This window comes from Crotalus tigris, unplaced genomic scaffold (genome assembly GCF_016545835.1).
Source record: "Crotalus tigris isolate CLP2741 ecotype Arizona unplaced genomic scaffold, ASM1654583v1 scf7180000018301.7375997, whole genome shotgun sequence".
Taxonomy (NCBI): domain Eukaryota; kingdom Metazoa; phylum Chordata; class Lepidosauria; order Squamata; family Viperidae; genus Crotalus; species Crotalus tigris.
In genome coordinates, this window is record NW_024096931.1 from 6018795 (window position 1) to 6038547 (window position 19753).

Genomic DNA, 19753 nt, shown 5'->3' on the forward strand with positions numbered 1-19753 from the left:
TTTAAAAGATCAATCTTTTACCATCTATGTTTTGCCAAGATGGGCATATATTGCCAGATGTGGGTAGCCAGATGTTATTCTGTGGGTTTCAAATGCTCTACCAGAATTGACTTGTTGGATCTTCACGGTTGGATATATATCCATACACTCTATTAATTTTAAAGCAATCCAAGTCATGATACTCAACAGTTTGCAAAAATGGTCATATAGAGCAGCAGTCCTCAACATTTTTGGCATCAGGGCCCAGTTTGGTGGAAGACAATTTTTCCATGGACTGGGGGGAGGGGAGAAGAGGAGTGTGCAATTTGGATCCCACGCATGCGCAGTTTACAGTTTACAAGCTTGCTTGCTTGCCGCTCACCTCCAGCTGTGTGGCCTGGTTCCTAGCAGGCCACGGACCGGTATTGGTCCGTGGCCCAGGGGTTGGGGATCCCTGATATAGAGGCCATCAGAAAGAAATATGGTTGTTGTATATTCCATTCTGGTAGTTTATGGGATGAGAGAAATAGTTTGGGAGCCAAACAATGGAGAATTGGTAGGAAGTTGTCAGGGAATTGCGTAGCAGGTGTCCCGATGAAGTCAGAGATGCTGAAACAAACTTGTAGTTTTATATCAATAAATATATATTTACATCTACATTTACAGCAAACAAGATAAGTCAGGCACATAACTACATCATGAGGTAAATTGTCATGAGGTAAATCATAGAACAGCGTACAGAGCACACAGAAGAAAAAGGCGGGAAAAAAGGGAAACTCCCCCTTTCCAACCACTTTCGCTGATGTCTGTGGAGATTCTCAACCATCCAGGTCACGGATGCTTTTCCAAAAGGCAACTAGACTTTCTTGGGGTTTTTTTCCCCTTGAAAACGTTTTGCTTCTCATCCAAGAAGCTTTTTCAGTTCTAACTGAATGATGAGGAATGGAAGGGTTTCGTTGATGCCCCTTTTTCTTCTCTGTAGGTCTCACCTCCAGGATCTCAAGGACATCACCCACAGTGTACATTATGAACAATACCGCATCCAGCGCCTCAATGAAAGCAACCGGCTAGTCAAAGGTGGCGAGTGGCTGGCACTGAGCTCCCTCACTTATGAGCCACAGGGACAGCATGGTCTCCCCTGCACCGCCTCAGCCCCACCACCCCTCCAGTAGCTGGTGCAGATGGCTTTCTCATTCCTTCTTCTTTTTTGGGGGGGGGAGGGGGAATTAGCTGGAGCAATGTTCCCAGAAGACATCACATTCCCTCTGCAGCCCCCATGTCCTCTCACCATCTATGCCCCACTGCTGGGCACCTTCCTTTTCATCTGTCTTCCATCCAGTTTCACACTTTGGAGAAGAGCTATGCTGGAAGAGCTGGCAATTTAGCCCACTTTTTCACAGTCTTTGCCATCTGCACCATGTGGCTGTCTTTTTTGTGACCTCTGCTTCTCAGCTAAGCTCTGTGCATCATTCCAGGAAAATCTCCATGCTGCCTTTGGAAGCAGGTTCTTCTTTCCAGAGGTTTGAGTGTGAGCCCACTGTCCCAAGCAGACCTATTTTCTTCCTTAACCCACACCTTAATTCTCTCTTTTATTTCATCCTAAAGCTAGTGGCTCCATGCTACTTCCTCGTCACACTTGTGGGGTGGGGTGGGGGAGAGACTCTGAAGGTTTTGCGTTGGGTCAAAGATGGAGCTCACAAACTCTGTTAGCCCGAGTGGTGACTCTTTCTTCATTGTAGATAGTCCCAGACTGGGAGGTTGGTAGCTATAAGAACTTATGAGAGCAAATATGGTCTTCAGATGAAGAGGCAACCATCCTATGTGACTTGGACTGACTGATAGGACCAAAATTACTCATCTGAAAGTAATTGGACAACAGGAGGAATGAGATATCCCAAGCAATCTTCTGCACAAGAGACCTTTGTCACCGTGTACAAAGCTATGAGTTTCTGACTGTGGAATGCTCCTTCTGGATACTTCTTGTTCTGAGATCCACGGGCCTGGGACGATGCAGGAGAGTTCTTCCAGCCTGGTCCTGTGTTGGTGCAGAAGAAGAGACCTGGAGAAACACTTTCATTTTCCAGAATTTGCTCAATTGCCCAAGTTTGTGGTTCCCTCCATGACATTGACACTCCTGAGCAAAGGGCTCTTGGTCAACTTGTGAGTTTTTCCAGTTATTACATTAAATTCCAATTTAGAAGGTTTGGAGTTTTTCTTTTTTTCTTTTTTTGTCAGAGGCCCCTTAACTTCAATGTAGAACGGAGCTCCAGAGATTGGTTGGACCGGCCTATCCGTCTGCTATTGGCAATCAGGTAAAGCAGACCCACCCTAGGTCTCTGGTGACCAGACTCACTATCAGCTACTGGAGAACAATCAACTATGGTCAAGATGGCAGGAAGTCAGAAGTCACCCCCCCCACACACACACACACATACCCTGCATTTTTGCCTACCTGTTTTTCTGTTTAGGTAAAGAAATACCTCTGAAAGAATCCAACAGGGCACAGGTTATCTAGCATTTTATAATTCTATTGGGATTATGATTCTTGTAATCTAAATTAGCCTGGCCAAAGGATAGCTAATTGTGCAAAGTTACCATAAAGACTTAGAACAAGTCAAGGAAAGTCATGAACCTACCCTAGTAGAGAAAAAGAGAAGGAAGATGTAATCCTCTGAGGGTCAACTACTGTATAGGCATTATGTTCTCCAGCAGGATGGCTGTAGAGTCCAAATGGATGAATGGATGGGTTCTATGACGGCCTTCCTGCCTGGCAGACTGGGTAAAAACTTCGGCCACACCCCTTCCTTTGGGCGTGACCCCAGTTTTGACTCAGTCTCGAAGCCTGGTAGAAGTGCGAGAAGCAGCTCTTAGGAAAGAAGAGTTTTCACAAAGAAAAGAATATCCTCTTCCAGTTTTTTTTTTTTTTTCCCTTTTTGCAGCAGGCAGGGATCCCGGGCAGAGGAATAGAACACCGACGCCTCCCAGCCAGGATCGTCGGAGTGGTGAGAGGATCGCCAGGGCGGTTAGCCAGGGGGGCTCGGGCCGGTCAGTGGATCTTCCGCGGATCCCGCCAAACAGCTGTTTGGCGCGGGGACATTTCCCGGACCACCCGCCGGGCAGCTGAGTGGCACGGAGGCCACTCGGTCCGGCGGAGGAGCTGAGGCGCCGTTCAGCGCCAAACAGCTGAGCGGCGCGGGAAAACAGAGCGCTGATCAGCTGAGCGGCGCGAGAAGCGCAGCGCGCCCAAACCGACCGGCAGAGCCTCAGCGCCGTTTTTTCTCCCCCAGCGGAGAGGCACAGCCCCCTTAAGGACAAAAGAGCCATTCAAGCCGGTTAATTACCCTATTGCTGGCTATTAAAGACCCGCCATTGTTGGAGCCTCGTGGCTCATCCGGCTACTATTGGGAGGCGGGGCTTCCTCCCATTCGCCATTTTAAACAAGCAGTTTAGCCGCCGCTTTTTTCCTTTACATTAAGACACTTGGGCAAGAGGAAGGAAGAGGAATAAAAGATTAGAACCTCTATCAGTTCTGAGCGTGGTCTGCTACCACAGCCACAGACCGGGGGAGAGAGAGATATAAACTGTACTTTTGTCTGGACTAGGTGAGGAGGTGAGGAGGAATATTTTTTCTTTTCCTAACTGTTCCTATAGTGACCTTTAGTCACTGCCTTGCAGGATCTTCTGTCCAAAGATTCCTGTCTGTCCGGCCATTGTTTGTATAGGCAGAAGAGGGCACAGCCCCAAGCATCTGCATCTGATCTGCGTATCTCATTCCCCCTTTCCAGGCATTGCCTACTCGGGGTGTCTGGCACAATGGCAGACAATGTCTCGTATTCAGTCACACAGGTCCCTCAATTGTCCCCCCCACAGCAACAACAAAAACGCAGATCTTCTGAATCAGAGGTGGGGGGGAAGAAGAAAGCTAAAACAAAGCACCTTTCTCAGAAGGGACAGTCCAAAACGGCTGAGCGAGAGGCTTTGAGGAGACATTTGGCTTTAGAAAGGCAAATTAGCAGAGCACAGAGAACCAATGTCAATGGGACAAATTTGGTTTCCCCTGTCCCAGGGGTGGCACCCAGCACAGAACCTACTGCCGAGGAAGTGCTCAAGACTTGGTCTCCTCCTGGGGAAACTGAACAGTTAGATTCCTCCAATCCCTCCTCACCAGCTTCTTCACCCGACCACACTCCAGCGCCTCACCCCAACGACAAGGCGCAGGAGAACATATGGTCGGCACAATTTCATGCATTCATGCAGGATGCATTCTCCCAGTTCATGGCTTCTAAGGGGCAAGTGGCCTTTCACACACCCCGTAAGGGACGGGCTAGGCCGCCCCCTACCAGCATCTCTGAAACTTCCTCTCAATTGGGAGAGGGTGACTCAGTAGACCTGGACATGTCAGACATGCCCCTCTCGGAGGACGAGGAGACCGCACCTGAGCAGGCGACAAGCTCTGGCCTCTTTAACCCAGCGCTCCTAAAATCACTCCTGATAAAGGCAGTTTCCACAGTCAACCTAACATCAGTACAGGATGAGAAGCCCTCAACAAGCAAGGAGGCCAATCCTCTATTTGCCAAAAAGGTTCCACAGGATAAGTACATCCCATGTGCGGAGGTCTTTATGACCACGCTGGAGGAACAATGGTCCTCACTTGCGAGCCCACCGGCACCTAACAGCGCGGAAAGAAAGCTTTTCAACCTATCTCCCTCCTTCTCTAACATGTTAGAGGTTCCCACTGTAGATAACCCCTTGATCTCATTATTTTCTACCTCCGCGATTCCAGGAGACATGGCGGAGGTCTTGAGACCTGAGGAGAAGAAATTTGAACACTCCCTCCGGCGTTCCCATATGGCCGCAGCCTGGGCGGCCAGAGCAGCCACTTCATCATCATTCTTCGCGAGGGCCAGTATCATGTGGCTGAGGGAACTGCAAGGCACGGTGCCTCCAGACCAGGTCAGAGTACACCAAACATTGGCCAAGCTCCTCGCGGCCTCTCAATTCGTGTCTGACGCTTCACTGTACGCAACAAAGTATGCGGCAAGGTCCATTGCGGCCACAGTGGCCTCGCGAAGGCTACTGTGGCTCAAAAATTGGAAGACAGACCTGAGGTCCAAATGGCGTCTTTCGACGTCCAAATACAGTGGAGAAGCCCTGTTTGGTTCCATTCTGGACCCACACGTCAGCGAAGGCAGAGACAAGAAAAAAATCCTAGTGCATCCATCAAAGAAGTTAGACAGGAGAGGCAGTCAGGACTTCCGGAGACAGGGCTCCCGCCCAGGAAGCCCCTGGGAATGGAGACAGCCCTTTCGATCAGGGCAATCCTGGGACTGGCCCAGAGGCTCACGATCCTTCTATCCGAGACAGGATCGAACCCAGGATCGCCAAAGCCCGGGAGCCAGAGGCCAGTTCCAGTCCAGACGCCCATATAGGGGAGCGGGAGGCAGATCCTTTAAGCGTACCAAGTGACGCCAAACAGGACACTCCCATCGGGGGTCGGTTAGGAAACTTCATCGAGGTCTGGGAGCAGACCACCACCGACGCCTGGGTCTTGGAAACGATCAGGCATGGCCTGACCTTAGACTTTTGTTCTCCCCCACCAAGCCGGTTCATCAGATGCCCCATCTCCAGAAAGGTACACAAGACGAGGCTGATAACTTCGGCCATAGCTCACCTCCTGTCAATTCAAGCCATAGAGAGGGTACCAAAGGAAGAGGAGGGAAGAGGATTTTATTCCATCCTCTTCGTTATTCCAAAGACATCAGGAGGGTGGAGAGCAATATTGGACCTGAAGGGCCTGAATCATTTCATAAAGTACAGGAAGTTCAAGATGCACTCATTGAAGTCCATCCTAGCCAGCGTCAGGGAAGACGATCTATTATCCTCAATAGATCTCACAGAGGCGTACCTACACATTCCCATCCATCCCAGCTACCGGAAATTCCTCAGATTTACCTACGCGGGCCGGCATTACCAATACAGGGCCTTACCCTTCGGACTATCTTCAGCACCAAGGGTATTTACCAAAATCCTAGCTGTAATAGCAGCCCATCTCAGGCTGATGCCGGTTCGCGTACAGTTTTATCTGGACGACATCTTGATTCAGTCCAGATCTCAGGAACAAGCAAGGGCAGATCTCAAGACCACGATCCGAACCCTACAGGGGCACGGATTCTCGGTCAATCTAAACAAGAGCCACCTCATTCCCTCAAGGAGACTGCAACACCTGGGCGCGGTGATAGACACGTCACAGTGCAGGGTATTCCTTTCCCAGGAGCGACTGATCAGCATATCCAAGCTAATCCACCAAATTCAAAAGATCAGGAGAGTGCCCTTGCTACAACTCTCGAAGCTCCTGGGGAAGATGATATCTTGCATGGGCATCATCCCATGGGCAAGGCTCCACTCGAGGGAGTTGCAGTGGTTCCTCCTACCCTACCAGAGGAGGAACCTCAGCACCTCCAGCAGGAGAGTGCCGGTACCAGCACAGGTGATGAAATCACTAAAATGGTGGCTATCCCCCATGACACTCAAGGGGAGCATATTCAGGGAACCGAACAGGGTCACGCTCACGACAGATGCGAGCCTGTTCGGATGGGGAGCCCATCTGGGGACCCAGATAGCACAGGGCCAGTGGGGTCAGAAGGACCTGTCACACAGCATCAACTGGCTAGAGCTCCGGGCCATACACCTGGCCCTCCGTCATTTCTCACACCTAGTAACGAGGAGGCACGTCCTCGTGCTTACAGACAATGTAGCAGCCAAGGCGCATGTAAACAAGGAGGGAGGAACGAAATCAGTGGAACTAATGAAGGAAGCATTGGCTCTGGCTCGGTGGGCAGAAGCCAATGTGAGTTCCATCAGAGCGGAACACATCTCAGGGGAGACAAACACCCAGGCAGACTCCCTGAGCAGAGCCAAGGTGGACCAGTCGGAATGGCGTCTGGACCCGGCTCTCTTCGAGGAGATCTCCCGGAGGTTCGGACAACCGCACCTAGATCTATTTGCCAACCACAAGAACACACAGCTCCCCAGGTTCTTCTCCAGATTCCCGTCCCCGGGATCGGAGGGAACGGATGCTCTCAGGTGCCGGTGGCCGGCGCAACTCCTGTACGCCTTCCCACCACTGCCATTAATACCGGCAACCATACGCAAGATGATCCTGGAGGGCGCAGAAATGGTCTGCATTGCCCCTCACTGGCCACGGCGCCCGTGGTTTGCCGACCTCGTGGACCTTTCGATATCACCTCCGTGGAGGATCCCCCCGGACAAGGTAAAACTCAGTCAGGGCAAGCTTGTACACCCAGATCCCCAGTGGCTACAACTAGCCGCTTGGCATTTGAGCGGCAAAGCTTAACTAAACAATCTTATTCTGCAGGGGTGATATCGATCATACAGGCATCACGAAGAGCGTCCACTAATAGGATTTATGACGCTACGTGGAAGGGATTTTGTAGGTGGTGCGCTTCGCTTCACCTAGACCCGACCGCAGTATCTATTCCCAATATCCTAGATTACCTACTGGAGGGTCTTAATAAGGGCCTGTCAGTCAATACTATCCGCAGACAGATATCGGCCCTCTCAACTGTACTCTCCTGCGACAACTTAACTTCCCTAGCACAGCATCCAGCTATTAATGCCTTTTTAAAAGGGGCATCTAACACAAAGCCCCCAGTCATACACAGGTACCCGTCCTGGAACCTGTCTAAGGTCCTTCTAGCCTTGACATCAGCACCCTTCGAACCTCTTGAAACATGCTCACTCCATCACCTATCACTGAAGGTAGCTTTCCTTGTGGCAATTACTTCAGCAAGAAGAATCTCAGAACTAGCAGCACTGTCAGTAAGGAAGGATCTGTGTACCTTTTTCAAAGACAGGGTCGTTCTTAGACCAGACCCGACCTTCATTCCGAAGGTAAATAGCATCTTTCACAGATCTCAGGAACTTTCGCTTCCTGATTTCTGTCCAAGACCCAAACATAGACTAGAACACAGATGGCACAAGCTGGACGTGCGGAGAGCGCTGTGTTTCTACGTGAAACGCACCTCGGCTTTCCGAAAGACTGAAGCATTATTTGTGTCCTTTCAACCAGCAACTATGGGAAAGAAGGTATCTCCTTCCACCATAGGCAGGTGGATCAGAGCCTGCATAGCGCAGGCCTACGTCTCACAGGATTTGCCAGCACCCACTCAGGTGACTGCTCACTCAACTCGGAGCGCAGCTACATCTGCGGCGTGGCTAACGCAAGCTCCGGTGGAAGAGATTTGCAGGGCCGCAACCTGGTCCTCACCTTCGGTTTTTATTCGACATTACCGTTTAGACTCCCTAGCAGCAGCAGACGCGGCTTTTGGCAGAAGAGTTCTTCAACAAGTCGTATCTGCTCAGAGTTCGGTAGCCTAGACATTCCCTCCCAGGGGGACATGAGGGCTTTGGTATGTCCCATCCATTTGGACTCTACAGCCATCCTGCTGGAGAAGGGGCGTTGTCTTACCTGAACGCCTTTTCTCAGCAGGATGATGTAGAGTCCAAGCCCACCCAGAGGATAGGTCTAGGCAGGGTTATAATAAAGATATAATAAAGAGCTGCAAGGTTAATTCCAACAAAGTTTCTCGCCTAAGTCAAAACTGGGGTCACGCCCAAAGGAAGGGGTGTGGCCGAAGTTTTTACCCAGTCTGCCAGGCAGGAAGGCCGTCATAGAACCCATCCATTCATCCATTTGGACTCTACATCATCCTGCTGAGAAAAGGCGTTCAGGTAAGACAACGCCCCTTCTCATTTAGGACATAGGGAAACTCAAGGTCTATGTAGGCAGATGTTTTGGGAGACGGACTGTTGTCTTAGGCAAAGGCAAAGAACTGGCCTAAGTGACACCATGGTAGAATTAGTTACAGTTCCTTTGCTTTTTGTTGCTTTTCTGCCATGTATTTAGGACAAGGTTCATAAGTCGAGCTATTTTCAAGAGATGTGGAAGCTCCTGTTCCATTGCTAGGGTTGGAAGAAATTAGAAGTGAGCGTGATGGTAGGGAAAAGGAGACCAACATATCCTTTGCCAAATATTACGGGCTGTTCTTGAGAAACCCCTGCAAACCAGAAGTGCAGAGGCCACGTCACATTCTTTGGTGTATTTCAAGATCCTTCGAATTGCCTTTCCAAAAGATTCTAAAGCATGTAAATCACTTTTGACCCCGTGATCAGAACTCAGGAAACTGGGAGTAGGTGGGTGTACTTTGGACTGAGTAGAAGACAACGTGACTTTTCTACCTTCACAAGAACCAGAAAGCAATTTTTGAAAAGGAAGAGGAAGCACAATCTACACTAGAAATGGATCCAACTTTTGGGAAGGACCCCAACCCCTTTTTCACTTTCATCTCTACCTCCTGGAATCACACAGGTAGAACCTTCATTCCTTCCTAGCTTCAGATGAAGGTCTGAAAGATTTGGTTCCCTGCGCCAACAGCAGGTGCAGTAGGTGGTTATTACCTTATCAACTTCAGTCTCGTTAATCATCTACCTGCCTCTCATTTCCCGGACAAGCCTTTTCCTGCTTTGAAGCAGAAACCGTTTGCAGTGAAAGGCTACAATCCAAAGAACACAGTTTGACACCCAGGGCGGGCTTCTTCGGCTCTTCCCTTAGGCGAACACTCCTCAAGGTGACCTCATCAACTTTGCATTCTTCCATGAGAACACTCAACGTGGAAAGCTTAACAGGGAAAGATTGTTAGCAGAACAGCAACAGCAACTCTTCTGCTGCTGCTGTTTCCTTTCCCTGACCTGTCCCAGATTTAGCAAACATTGAGAGCAGCTAGGAAACTCCCTAAAGCAATGGCAGAGCTCCACCCTCCATTGAGACTTTCAACCATCCCTCCAACTGGGCGTTCCTGGGCTTTGGGCCAGTGCCTAGACTAATATAGTACCGCACCCTCATAGGCTTTCTGATCAGCTTCTCAACACGCCTTGCTGGGTCTTTAGTCTTTCCTGTGGCCTCTTCGCCCTGCTGGCATCGGGGCCACCATGTCAGTCACCCTTCAGTTCAATGGGCGCTCCCTGATTTCTCCGCTCGGGATCATTCGGTTGTTGGAGATATTTTTCTCCTGCACTGCTTTCAGCTTAGCAGCTGTCTATCACAACTACGATGGAAACTATGGGGCTTGGTCGATGTTTACTTGGTGCTTCTGCTTCATCATTTCTGTCTTTGTGGTGATTATGGAGCTGATCAGCCTGGACAAGGCCCTGCCTCTTTCCTGGCAGGACTTCACCTCTGCCTTCTCCATGCTGGCCACTCTGATGATCTTCACGACTTCCATTGTCTACCCAGCAACCTTCATACCTCTCTGCAAGAATTACAACTGTGATTACCAGATTGGGGCTACTGTCATGTCTTGCCTCTGCTTCATTGCCTACGCAGTAGAAGTAGGACTCACCCGGGCCAAAGCAGGGGAACTCAGCAACTTCCTGACTACCATCCCTGGCCTCCTGAAGGTATTTGAGGCCTACATAGCTTGTCTTATCTTCTCCTTGCTGGACAGACTTTCCTATTTCAAGAGTTATCCTGGTCTGGAATGGTGTGTGGCCGTCTACAGCATCTGCTTCATTCTCACCATGGTGATCATCATTCTCACCATTGGACGCTGCCTTGGTTCCCTGCCCATCCCCGTGGAGAAGACTCTCGTGGCCTACAACATCTTGGCTGTTCTCATGTATCTTACGGTGGTGGTCGTATGGCCTTTATACAGCTTTCGGAACATTCCAAGACCTTCGTGTACTCCTTATCCTGCGCGCTGCGCCATGTGGGACAATCACCTGGGAATTACTTTTCTCTCCTTCTTCAACCTCATTGCCTACATCGTGGACTTCACCTATTCTTACAAAATGGTTTTTGTGACCACACCGGCATAGATTGCTCATGTCCTCATCTCGCCCATACACGTGGAACCATGTTGGCTTATGCTGCTGAACATGCTGAAATCCAAGAAGCATGGATCCAGGAGTAGTGGAGGTTATGAATATCTGAGGTGATGGTGGTGATGGTACTTCTAATCTTATAATTACATGATTTAAATTTTGGACTGTTTTATTTTATACTTGCAGTTATGTTGGATGGATAGATCCCATTTCAAAAAGCGTTGAACCTACCTTCATTCATTACAAGGCTTCTATGAGTTACACCCTGGTTAGATGTAAGCCCTTCAGGTGTGACTAAAAGTTTGATCCAGGGCCTAAAAATTCTCCCCAAATTTTGGAGAAACCAGAGTGCTTTAGGCTTTCCAACTTCTGTTTTAAAAGCAGTAGCTGTGAGAAGTGAGAAGATGATGAGCAAAGAAGGAACATCAGGACTGGAGAAGAAGCTGAGTCCTCCACAGAAAGAAGACAACTTTAATCATCGCACTGAGCTGAGGACACAATTTTTGTCCTCAGATATGTCCTACAGGAATGTTTTCTTTGCCTTTGGACAGAATCTCTTATTCAAGTTATATAAAACAAGAGATATCACTGCAGAATATGGAGTGGGAGGGTTATATTGCCATACCGAGCAGTCAGCTAAAACATGGCTTGTTGGATTATGGATTGCTGAATAAATCACAGTTGGCAATAAAAAGGAAACAGCTGAGTTAACTTTTGGTAGTTTCCCATCTAAATATTAGCCCCATCTGGCACTGTATGAACACGTGCCTATGGACTATCCCTGATAGGCAGACACAAAGGTGAAGGTAAGATCTCCTCTGAGCCGAGTTCAAGTGCTGGCGATTTTATGAACATGGTCGTGTTTTACGGGCAACAATATAAAGGTGGATTGCCCTTGTCTTCTTACAGGATAGGTTTAGGCTTTCTTTCTAGTTTCTATATCTTCTCCAAAGTCATCTGTCTACTCCTCCACATTACCTAGATAGAGGAGTAGGAAGATACTATCTGTGGGGTATCTTCCTACTCGTCTATCTAGGTAATGTGGAGGAGTAGACAGATGACTTTGGAGAAGATATGCGGAGATTGTTGGAACAATATGATCTTAAACTATTAGCGAAATATCAGCTCAGTTTGAATAAACAAAGTATGAGAAGTATTCTTCAATGAAGGAGAATATTTGAAACTCAGAGTTGAAATGAGGGATCCTTAGTGCTCTCTGAGCTTGCTTGTTTTCTTGCAGACATTTCATGACCCAACTAGGTAACATCATCAGTGCTAGTGTGTGCACTAGTCTTTTGAAAGTCAGTGTTTTCCCTTCCCTCCCTCTTAGAACAGTGGTGGCGAAGCTATCGCACGGGTGCCAGAGGCGGCACTCAGAGCCCTCTCTGTGGGCACATGCACTGTCGCCCCAGTCCTAGACCTTCAGCTGGTTTTATAAAACCTTTTCGCTTTAGGCCTCCGCCGCCGTGTACAAAAAAAAAAGGTTCAATCAATCAGTCTATTTCAACTTCTCATGGGAAAAAAAAAAGATCTTGCAAAGTTGGAATTGATTGATTGAACTTTTTAGTCCCACCCAGTCTGCTATTACTACCACAGCCATGCCCAGCCAATGGGCCACGCCCACCCGGCACCCAATGATGCATAAGTAGGTTTTGGGTTGCAGTTTGGGCACTCGGTCTCTAAAAGGTTCGCCATCACTGTCTTAGAGCCAAGTAAGTAAAAGTAGGACAGTCTTAAGTCTCTTTCTCAATGTCCCCAGACTGAGCTCATGTTTTACTAAAAGTCTCTGCAAAATGTCTCCATAATCTCTGTACTCCTTTACACTGCCAGCCAAGCTTCCTTGACATCAGCCAAGACTGCTTAAATCCACCCATCTGGTGAGTCCAATTCACACTGTAAACTAAGCCAAAATCCTTGATTTATAAACTAGGGGCGTTGAGTTCATAAAACACTGTAAACTAAACTGCAACCTAAACTTAAGGTCGTATGCATTCAGAAGACCAATCTGCCATTCATCAGTGTTTATATCTATACTTCCCTTATATTAAGATTGTAATAAGGATAAAACACTAATAGGGAAAAATACCAACCTGGCCTTGGATGATCTGAAGCCTCAGCTTGTTAGTAACTTGGTGATAGACCACTGGAAAGTCCCACGGCACTAGACAAGGCTGGGAAGTCAAAAACACATCCCAGAAAAAGACAAGGCCAAGCCACGTCTGTTGTGCTGTCAAGAAAACAACTCGTGCATGAAGTTGTCAAGAATGCTACAAGGATGTAGCTTCAGTCAAAGGAGACTTACTTTGTATGAGTTGTACTGAGTTTGTAACTAATTTAGGGTCTCGGATAAATAGCAAATGTTTGTGATCTCCAGTTTCCAAGGATTGTCAAAGCTGAGATGGGTGATCCATGCCGTACTGCCCATTGGAAATGGTATATTCATGATGTCAAGTGATTGTCATGCTGAAAGGGAGGATTAAACCTGTTCAAGTTTCACTTGAGAAATGACAAGCTGGGCATGTGGTTGATCAGCAGCCAAGGAATGTCCCTTATTACAAATATACTGGTGAATCTGGGTCTAGTTGCGACATCCCTGCCATCTGGCCAAGATGATAAAAGAGGTTGTGATCGGTTGCAGCTCCCGTGCCAGCGCAGAACTGTTGCAATCAAAGCTCTTGGCTCGAGAGTTATATAAACAGCGTGACCTAGAGGTAGTCCTCGGTTTAGGACCACAACTGAGCCCCAAAATTTCTGTCGCTAAGCGAAACATTAGTTAAGTGAATTTTGTCCCACTTTACAACCTTTCTTGCCACAGTTGTTAAGTGAATCATTGTAGTTGATCAGTTAATTACCTCATTGTTAAGTGAATCTGGCTTCCCCCAATGGCTTTGCTTGTCAGAATTTCGCAAAAGGCAATCCACATGACCCCAGGACCTGCAACCATCATAAGTACAAGTCAGTTGCCAAGCATCCCGATTTTGATCACGTGACCATGGGGATGCTGCAATGATTGTTAAGTGTGAAAAACAGTCCTGAGTCATTTTTTTTCAGTGTCGTTGTAACTTCGAACAGTCACTAAACAAACTGTTGAAAGCCGAGGACTGCCTATATTGACATTAAGGTAGTCCTCATTTGAAAAGGGCAGCGAGGACTGGCAGCGCCGTCACTAAGGAAGGCAGCTCTGTGAAATGTGATTGCACCACGTGGATCTGTGCCAGTTTCCTTTCCAAGCAATTGGCAGGGCTTCCTCTCTTGCAGCATTAAGTTTGGCAAAATTTCGCTTGGATTCATCTGCCCAATTCTTGCCATTATCATTGTATACCTCATTATGGAACGGGGTCTGCTGCCTTAGCAGCGGGTTGGACCTGCTTTAACCAACTAGTGTTCACAGTAAATGGAAGATCATATATACCTGTGGTGGCGAACCTATGACACACGTGCCACAGGTGGCACACAGAGCCCTCTCTGTGGGCATGTGCACCATCGCCCCAGTCCTAGGCCTTCAGCTGGGTTTTATAAAACCTTTCGCTTTAGGTCTCCGCCATCTTTTAAAAAAAAAGTTCAATCAATCAATTTCAACTTCTCGCAGGGGGAAAAAAAAGATCTCGCAAAGTTGGAATTGATTGATTGAACTTTTTAGTCCCACCCAGTCTGCCGTTACTACCGAAGCCACACCCATCCAATGGGCCATGCCCACCAAATGGGCCACGCCCACCCGGCACCCAACGATACATAAATGGGTTTTGGGTTGCAGTTTGGGCACTCGGTCTCTAAAAGATTCGCCCTCACTGATATATACTGTACATGATTAATGAATATCAGTGAAGATTCTCAGTCATCCAAATAACAATAGCAATAGCACTTAGATTTATATACCACTTCACAGTGCTTTACAGACCTCTCTAAGCCGTTTGCAGAGTCAACCTATTGCCCCCCAACAATCTGGGTCCTCATTTTACTGACCTCAGAAGGATGGAGGGCTGAGTCAACCTCAAGCCGGTCAGGATCGAACTGCTGGCAGTTGGCAGAATCAGTCTGCAATACTGCCTTCTAACCACTGCGCCACCATGGCTCTTACGATGGTTTTTCACTCAGCATCCCTGTGATCGTGTAAACAAAATTTGGATGCTTGGCAAGTGGCATGTACTTACGACACTCTGCAGTGTCCTAGAGTCTGGAAGTAGAGATGTCTGGAAGTTGTGTCCTTTTCTTGTTGGTTCAAAACATTTTGCTGCTTATCCAAGTAGCTTCTTCAGTCTGAGCAAGTCTGTTAAGGGGCACCCCATCTATCTCCCGCAGGGTGGTTTCGTTTCTCACCTAATCTGAATCGGGTCCTTAGATGAGTAGGCAGAGAGCCGTTGCTCCTAAATCAGCGATGGCGAACGTTTTAGAGACTGAGTGCCCAAAAACCACTCCGCTGTGCCACACCCTCGACCCCCTGCCCGCAGAGCCACCCACTGCCTCCATGGCCTACCACAGTAGATCGTCCAGGCAGCCCAGCAGCGCCATGCAGCCACGCTCTCCGCCTGTACCCCGCAGCATCAACTGCACACAACGGAGCGCGAGGGTGGAGTCTTGTCCCCGCTCCCCGATTGCCATGTCCTTGGCTGTGCTGCTCTGCATGGGCCACGCCCAGGGGTGACTCTCCTGCGGAGGGCTGCTAGTGAGGAGGGGGCCGTGAGAAGAGGTGGGTCTGGGGCAATGGCTCTGAGTGCCCCCTCTGGCACGCATGCCATAGGTTCGCCACCACTGTCCTAAATCCTTCTCTTAGGTGGATTATTAAATATGGTCTCCCTGGTGAACCCTGTGGTCTCAATCTTCCTGGGCACCAATGCCAGAGCAGCAATAAAAAATGGGGGACAGGTTGTGTCTGAGGCCTCCATCTCTATTGAGGGAAGAATTTTCCAGTTCGGCATAAATGGATTCCCTCACTCCGCTCTCAAACCATCTATTTTCCCTGAGTGGAAGGTCCGTGTTTTTTAAAAAGTTTGCCCCAAAGGGCGGCCAGAACCAACAAACAATTTACGGCACACTTGATTGCCTCCCAGGTTTAGTGCAAGTGGAAAAGAGACACTTGTCTCCCCTGGATGGTCGGTGTGCTCGCCACATTCTTGTAATAGGATGCAAAAAATATCACCATGGTTACCGGTTGTTTAAGACCGGTTTTTCCTTTTGGTGAACTCAGTGTTCCAGAACGACACAAGGACTGAGTCCAGTTCTCTGGCATACACTTTTCTACACTTACCTTTCAGGTTTGTTTTATTATAAAACTTAAACTGAAGCTGGGAGTGCCAGTGTTTGTTCACTCTGCCAAGCCGTCGCTCAAAAATGTATAACAGCAAATGAGTTTGGAAGAGGTTGGTCTTGCAAACAACAGATTCCTTTTTTGCCCAAGAAAGGTGTGGCATCGGGTGCGTGCATGTATGTCTGTGTGTGTACTTGTGTATATGCATGTGTATGTAAAAGAGAGAAAAATGCCTCTTTGGCTTCAGCTCAGGGACTTTGCAATACAGGTAGTCCTCAAATTACAGCAGTTCATTTAGTGTCTGTTCAAAGTTACACCGGCACTGAAAAGTATGACTGTTTTTCACAGTTATGACCTTTGCAGCTTCCCCATGATCATGTGATCAAAATTCAGAGACTTGGCAACCGGTTCATATTTATGACCCGTTGCTGTGTCCCAAGGTCACGTGTGATCCCCTTTTATGACCGTCTGACAAGCAAAGTCAGTGGGGGAAGCCAGATTCACTTAACAACCAGGTTACTAATTTATCAACTGCAGTGATTCACTTAACAACTGTGGCAAGAAAAGCCATAAAATGGGGCAAAATTCACTTAACACATGTCTCCCTTAGCAACAGACTCCATTGTGGTCTAAGTCCAGGACTACTTGTATATAAGATGCAAAGAAGAAAAAAAAAAACCACAGCCTATCCCAAGAGGGAAGCATGAAAGCATTACACACACACATACGTTCACAAGACACACCGACACACAAAGTAGCTGCGTCCTTCTCTGTCACATTATCCAATGGTTTTTCTGTTTCATCTACACATGCGTTGCTTGGGAACCATGCTGAGTCTAATGCTAACTTTGTTTATCCACTAATCTTTCTTCTACCTCTGTGGCTTCAGCTGAGCTCTGAAAATTGGAATTTTCTTCTGAATAGTAAATGCCCAACTGGGTATCAATTTCGCCTCACCGTCCAAGGGGTTTTTCATCCAGCTACCTGCTAGCCAAGGCTTCGCGGAACGCAATCTTCCTCTAATGCGCCCATTAAAAAGAAATACAGTGAAGCAGAGTGCAGACCCCTTCAGCATGGAACCTTCTTACCCATATTTGTTTTGTAAGATATATTTTGAGGTGAAAAAAAACACATGGACACACGGCGTGTGCTGCGACTGTCATCAACGAGAGGAAGGGTCATAACTTACTTTTTTTCAACGCCGTTGTAACATTGAGTGGCCACTAGACGAACGAGTGTAGGTTGAGGACAAGCTGCATGCTGGTGGATCTGTGCCATTTTACATCCCAAGCAATTGGTGGCAGGTTGTTTTTGTTCGCTTGTTTGTTTCTGCAGCATTAAAGGTTTGGCACAAGTTTGCTTCAATTTACCTGCCCGACTCTCGCCATTATCATTATATACATTACTATGGTTTAGGGCAGTGGTTCTCAATCTGTGGGTCAGGACTCCATGTGGGGTCGAACGACCATTTCACGGGGGTCGCCAAACAACGCAGTCCTCCATTTTTTTCCCCCTTTTCCTTAGCTGTGCTACTCCCTTTTATTCTATTAGCTTTCGAAAGCCAATAGAATAGACTCTCTTTGCCCTGCTGAGCCCGCCAAAAGTCTCATTCTGCAAACGGTGCTGCACCCATTGAGTAGTCCTCGACTTACGACCGGTTGAGTAGTCCTCGACTTACGAGCAGTTGGGGGTCGCGGCATTAAAAAGGTTGAGAACCACTGGTTTAGGGTCTGCTGCTTGAGCAGGGGGTTGGACTAGAAGACCTCCAAGATCCCTTTCAACTGTTATTCTATTGTTCTTTCCAGACCTAAAGCCTTTGAAATGATTGCATAAAAAAAAAAAGAACCCAAATCTTAATTTTGCTTCCAGGGCACAAACTACATTGAAGAGCCCTGTTATTCAGTGCTGTCTGCTCCAATGCAGGAATAAATGTACTGTAGACATTTGGCTGTGCAGAAGCTTCTTTCGGCTTCCCTTTAATCAATCCAATTATTTAGACTGATGGAAAATCAATCGCTTTCCAAGCGACCTGGAAATGCACCAAATGCACTGTCAATGGTTTCATTTTCTGTCCTCAGCTATCCAGAAGACCCCCCCCCCGGGGGTGGGAGTCAATCACCCTTAATTCTGTGGCAAAAGGCTTCATTTCAACGCATTACCTTGCCATTCAAAACACAGGAAAAGGCACATCAGCCCCACCTCCTCCTTCTTCCCTCCAAAAGCTTTCTGGCCTTGAAGGCCCTCCGGATGCTGGCTTACGCCAAAAGAGAGCTGCCTTTATCACATCTGCACGGAAGCAACCAACCGCTCTCCATATGGAGAAGTCACTATAAAAAGCCTGTTTTTGCCGCAGGAGCCTTTATTTCAGGAGCTGTTTAGCAAGTCAAATTCCCCCTGTCTCTGCACACCATCCACATTCAGAGACCCAGGAATGTGCCTTTTCTACATTGATTAACAATTTCTTCTTTGGAACCTCTGCCTTCCTTCTTGCATTTAGCCGCACCGCTTAGATTGTCGTTAACTTTCTAAATCATTTATGGTACAAGTGGTCCTTGATTTGGGGGGGGGATAGGAAGCAACAGCTCAGTGGTTAAAGATGCTGAGCTTGTCAGCTGGAAAGCTGACAGTCCAGGTCAGGGGTAGGCAACCTTGGCTTTTTTATGACTCGTGGACTTCAACTCCCAGAATTCCTGAGCCAGCCATGCTGAGGGGAGACAGAGAGGTTCCCAAGCTGAGCCATGCTGGCTCAGGAATTCTGGGAGTTGAAGTCCACGAGTTATGAAGGGGCCATAGTTCCCCCATGCTGGCTCAGGAATTCTGGGAGTTGAAGTCCACGAGTCATGAAGGGGCCATAGTTCCTCCATGCTGGCTCAGGAATTCTGGGAGTTGAAGTCCACAAGTCATGAAGGGGCCATAGTTCCCCCATGGTGGCTCAGGAATTCTGGGAGTTGAAGTCCACGAGTCATGAAAGGGCCATAGTTCTCCCATGCTGGCTCAGGAATTCTGGGAGCTGAAGTCCACGAGTCATAAAAGAGCCAAGGTTGCCTACCCCTGGTCCAGGTTCAAGACCTGAGCGCCATGGGACAGGGCCCAGATCCTGTCAGCTTAGCAGTTCGAAAGCACGCACGTGCGAGTAGATAAATAGGTACCACTTCAGTGGGAAGGTAACAGCTTTCCATGTGCCTCAGTGTGTAGCAATGCTGGCCATGTGGCCACAGAAACCTCCAATAAATACAGGTTAGTCCTTGACATACGACCGCAACTGAGCCCAAAATTTCTGTTGCTAAGTGAGACATTTGTTAAGTGAATTTTGCCCCATTTTACAACATTTCTTCCCACACTGCTAGATCACTGCCGTTGTTAAGCGAGTAACACGGTTGTTAAGTGAATCTGGCTTCCCCATTGGCTTTCCTTGTCAGAAGGTCGCAAAAGAGGACCACGTGACCCCAGGACACGGCAACCGTCATAAACATGAGTCAGTTGCCAAGCAGCTGACTTCTGATCATGTGACCACAACAGTTTTAAATGTAAAAAATGGTCCTAAGTCACTTTTTTCAGTGCCATTGTAGTTTTGAATGGTTACTAAATGAACTGTGGTAAATTGGGGACTACCTGTACAAATTTCAATTT

At 47.9% G+C, this 19753-nt stretch overlaps 2 protein-coding genes across 6 annotated transcripts in view; both read left to right on the forward strand.

Moving 5' to 3' along the window:
• The window catches only part of SEPTIN12 (septin 12), a 65607-nt gene extending 62937 nt beyond the window's left edge, over nt 1-2670 (forward strand). For 2 of the 5 annotated variants that reach the window (XM_039349831.1, XM_039349832.1), the window contains exon 10: nt 962-2664. In XM_039349831.1, coding sequence (XP_039205765.1) covers nt 962-1151 — 190 coding nt within the window. In that variant the 3' untranslated portion in view covers nt 1152-2664. Of the gene's footprint in view, nt 1-961 lie in introns of all 5 variants that reach the window. The other 3 variants (XM_039349828.1, XM_039349830.1, XM_039349829.1) reach the window with 3 other exon arrangements.
• A 6117-nt stretch (nt 2671-8787) lies between these two features.
• On the forward strand, nt 8788-11589 carry LOC120310901 (myeloid-associated differentiation marker-like). The gene has a single exon (XM_039349833.1). It carries the CDS (start codon nt 9988-9990, stop codon nt 10870-10872), a length of 885 nt encoding a protein of 294 aa, XP_039205767.1. The 5' UTR covers nt 8788-9987; the 3' UTR covers nt 10873-11589.
• The last annotated feature ends 8164 nt before the right edge of the window (nt 11590-19753 follow it).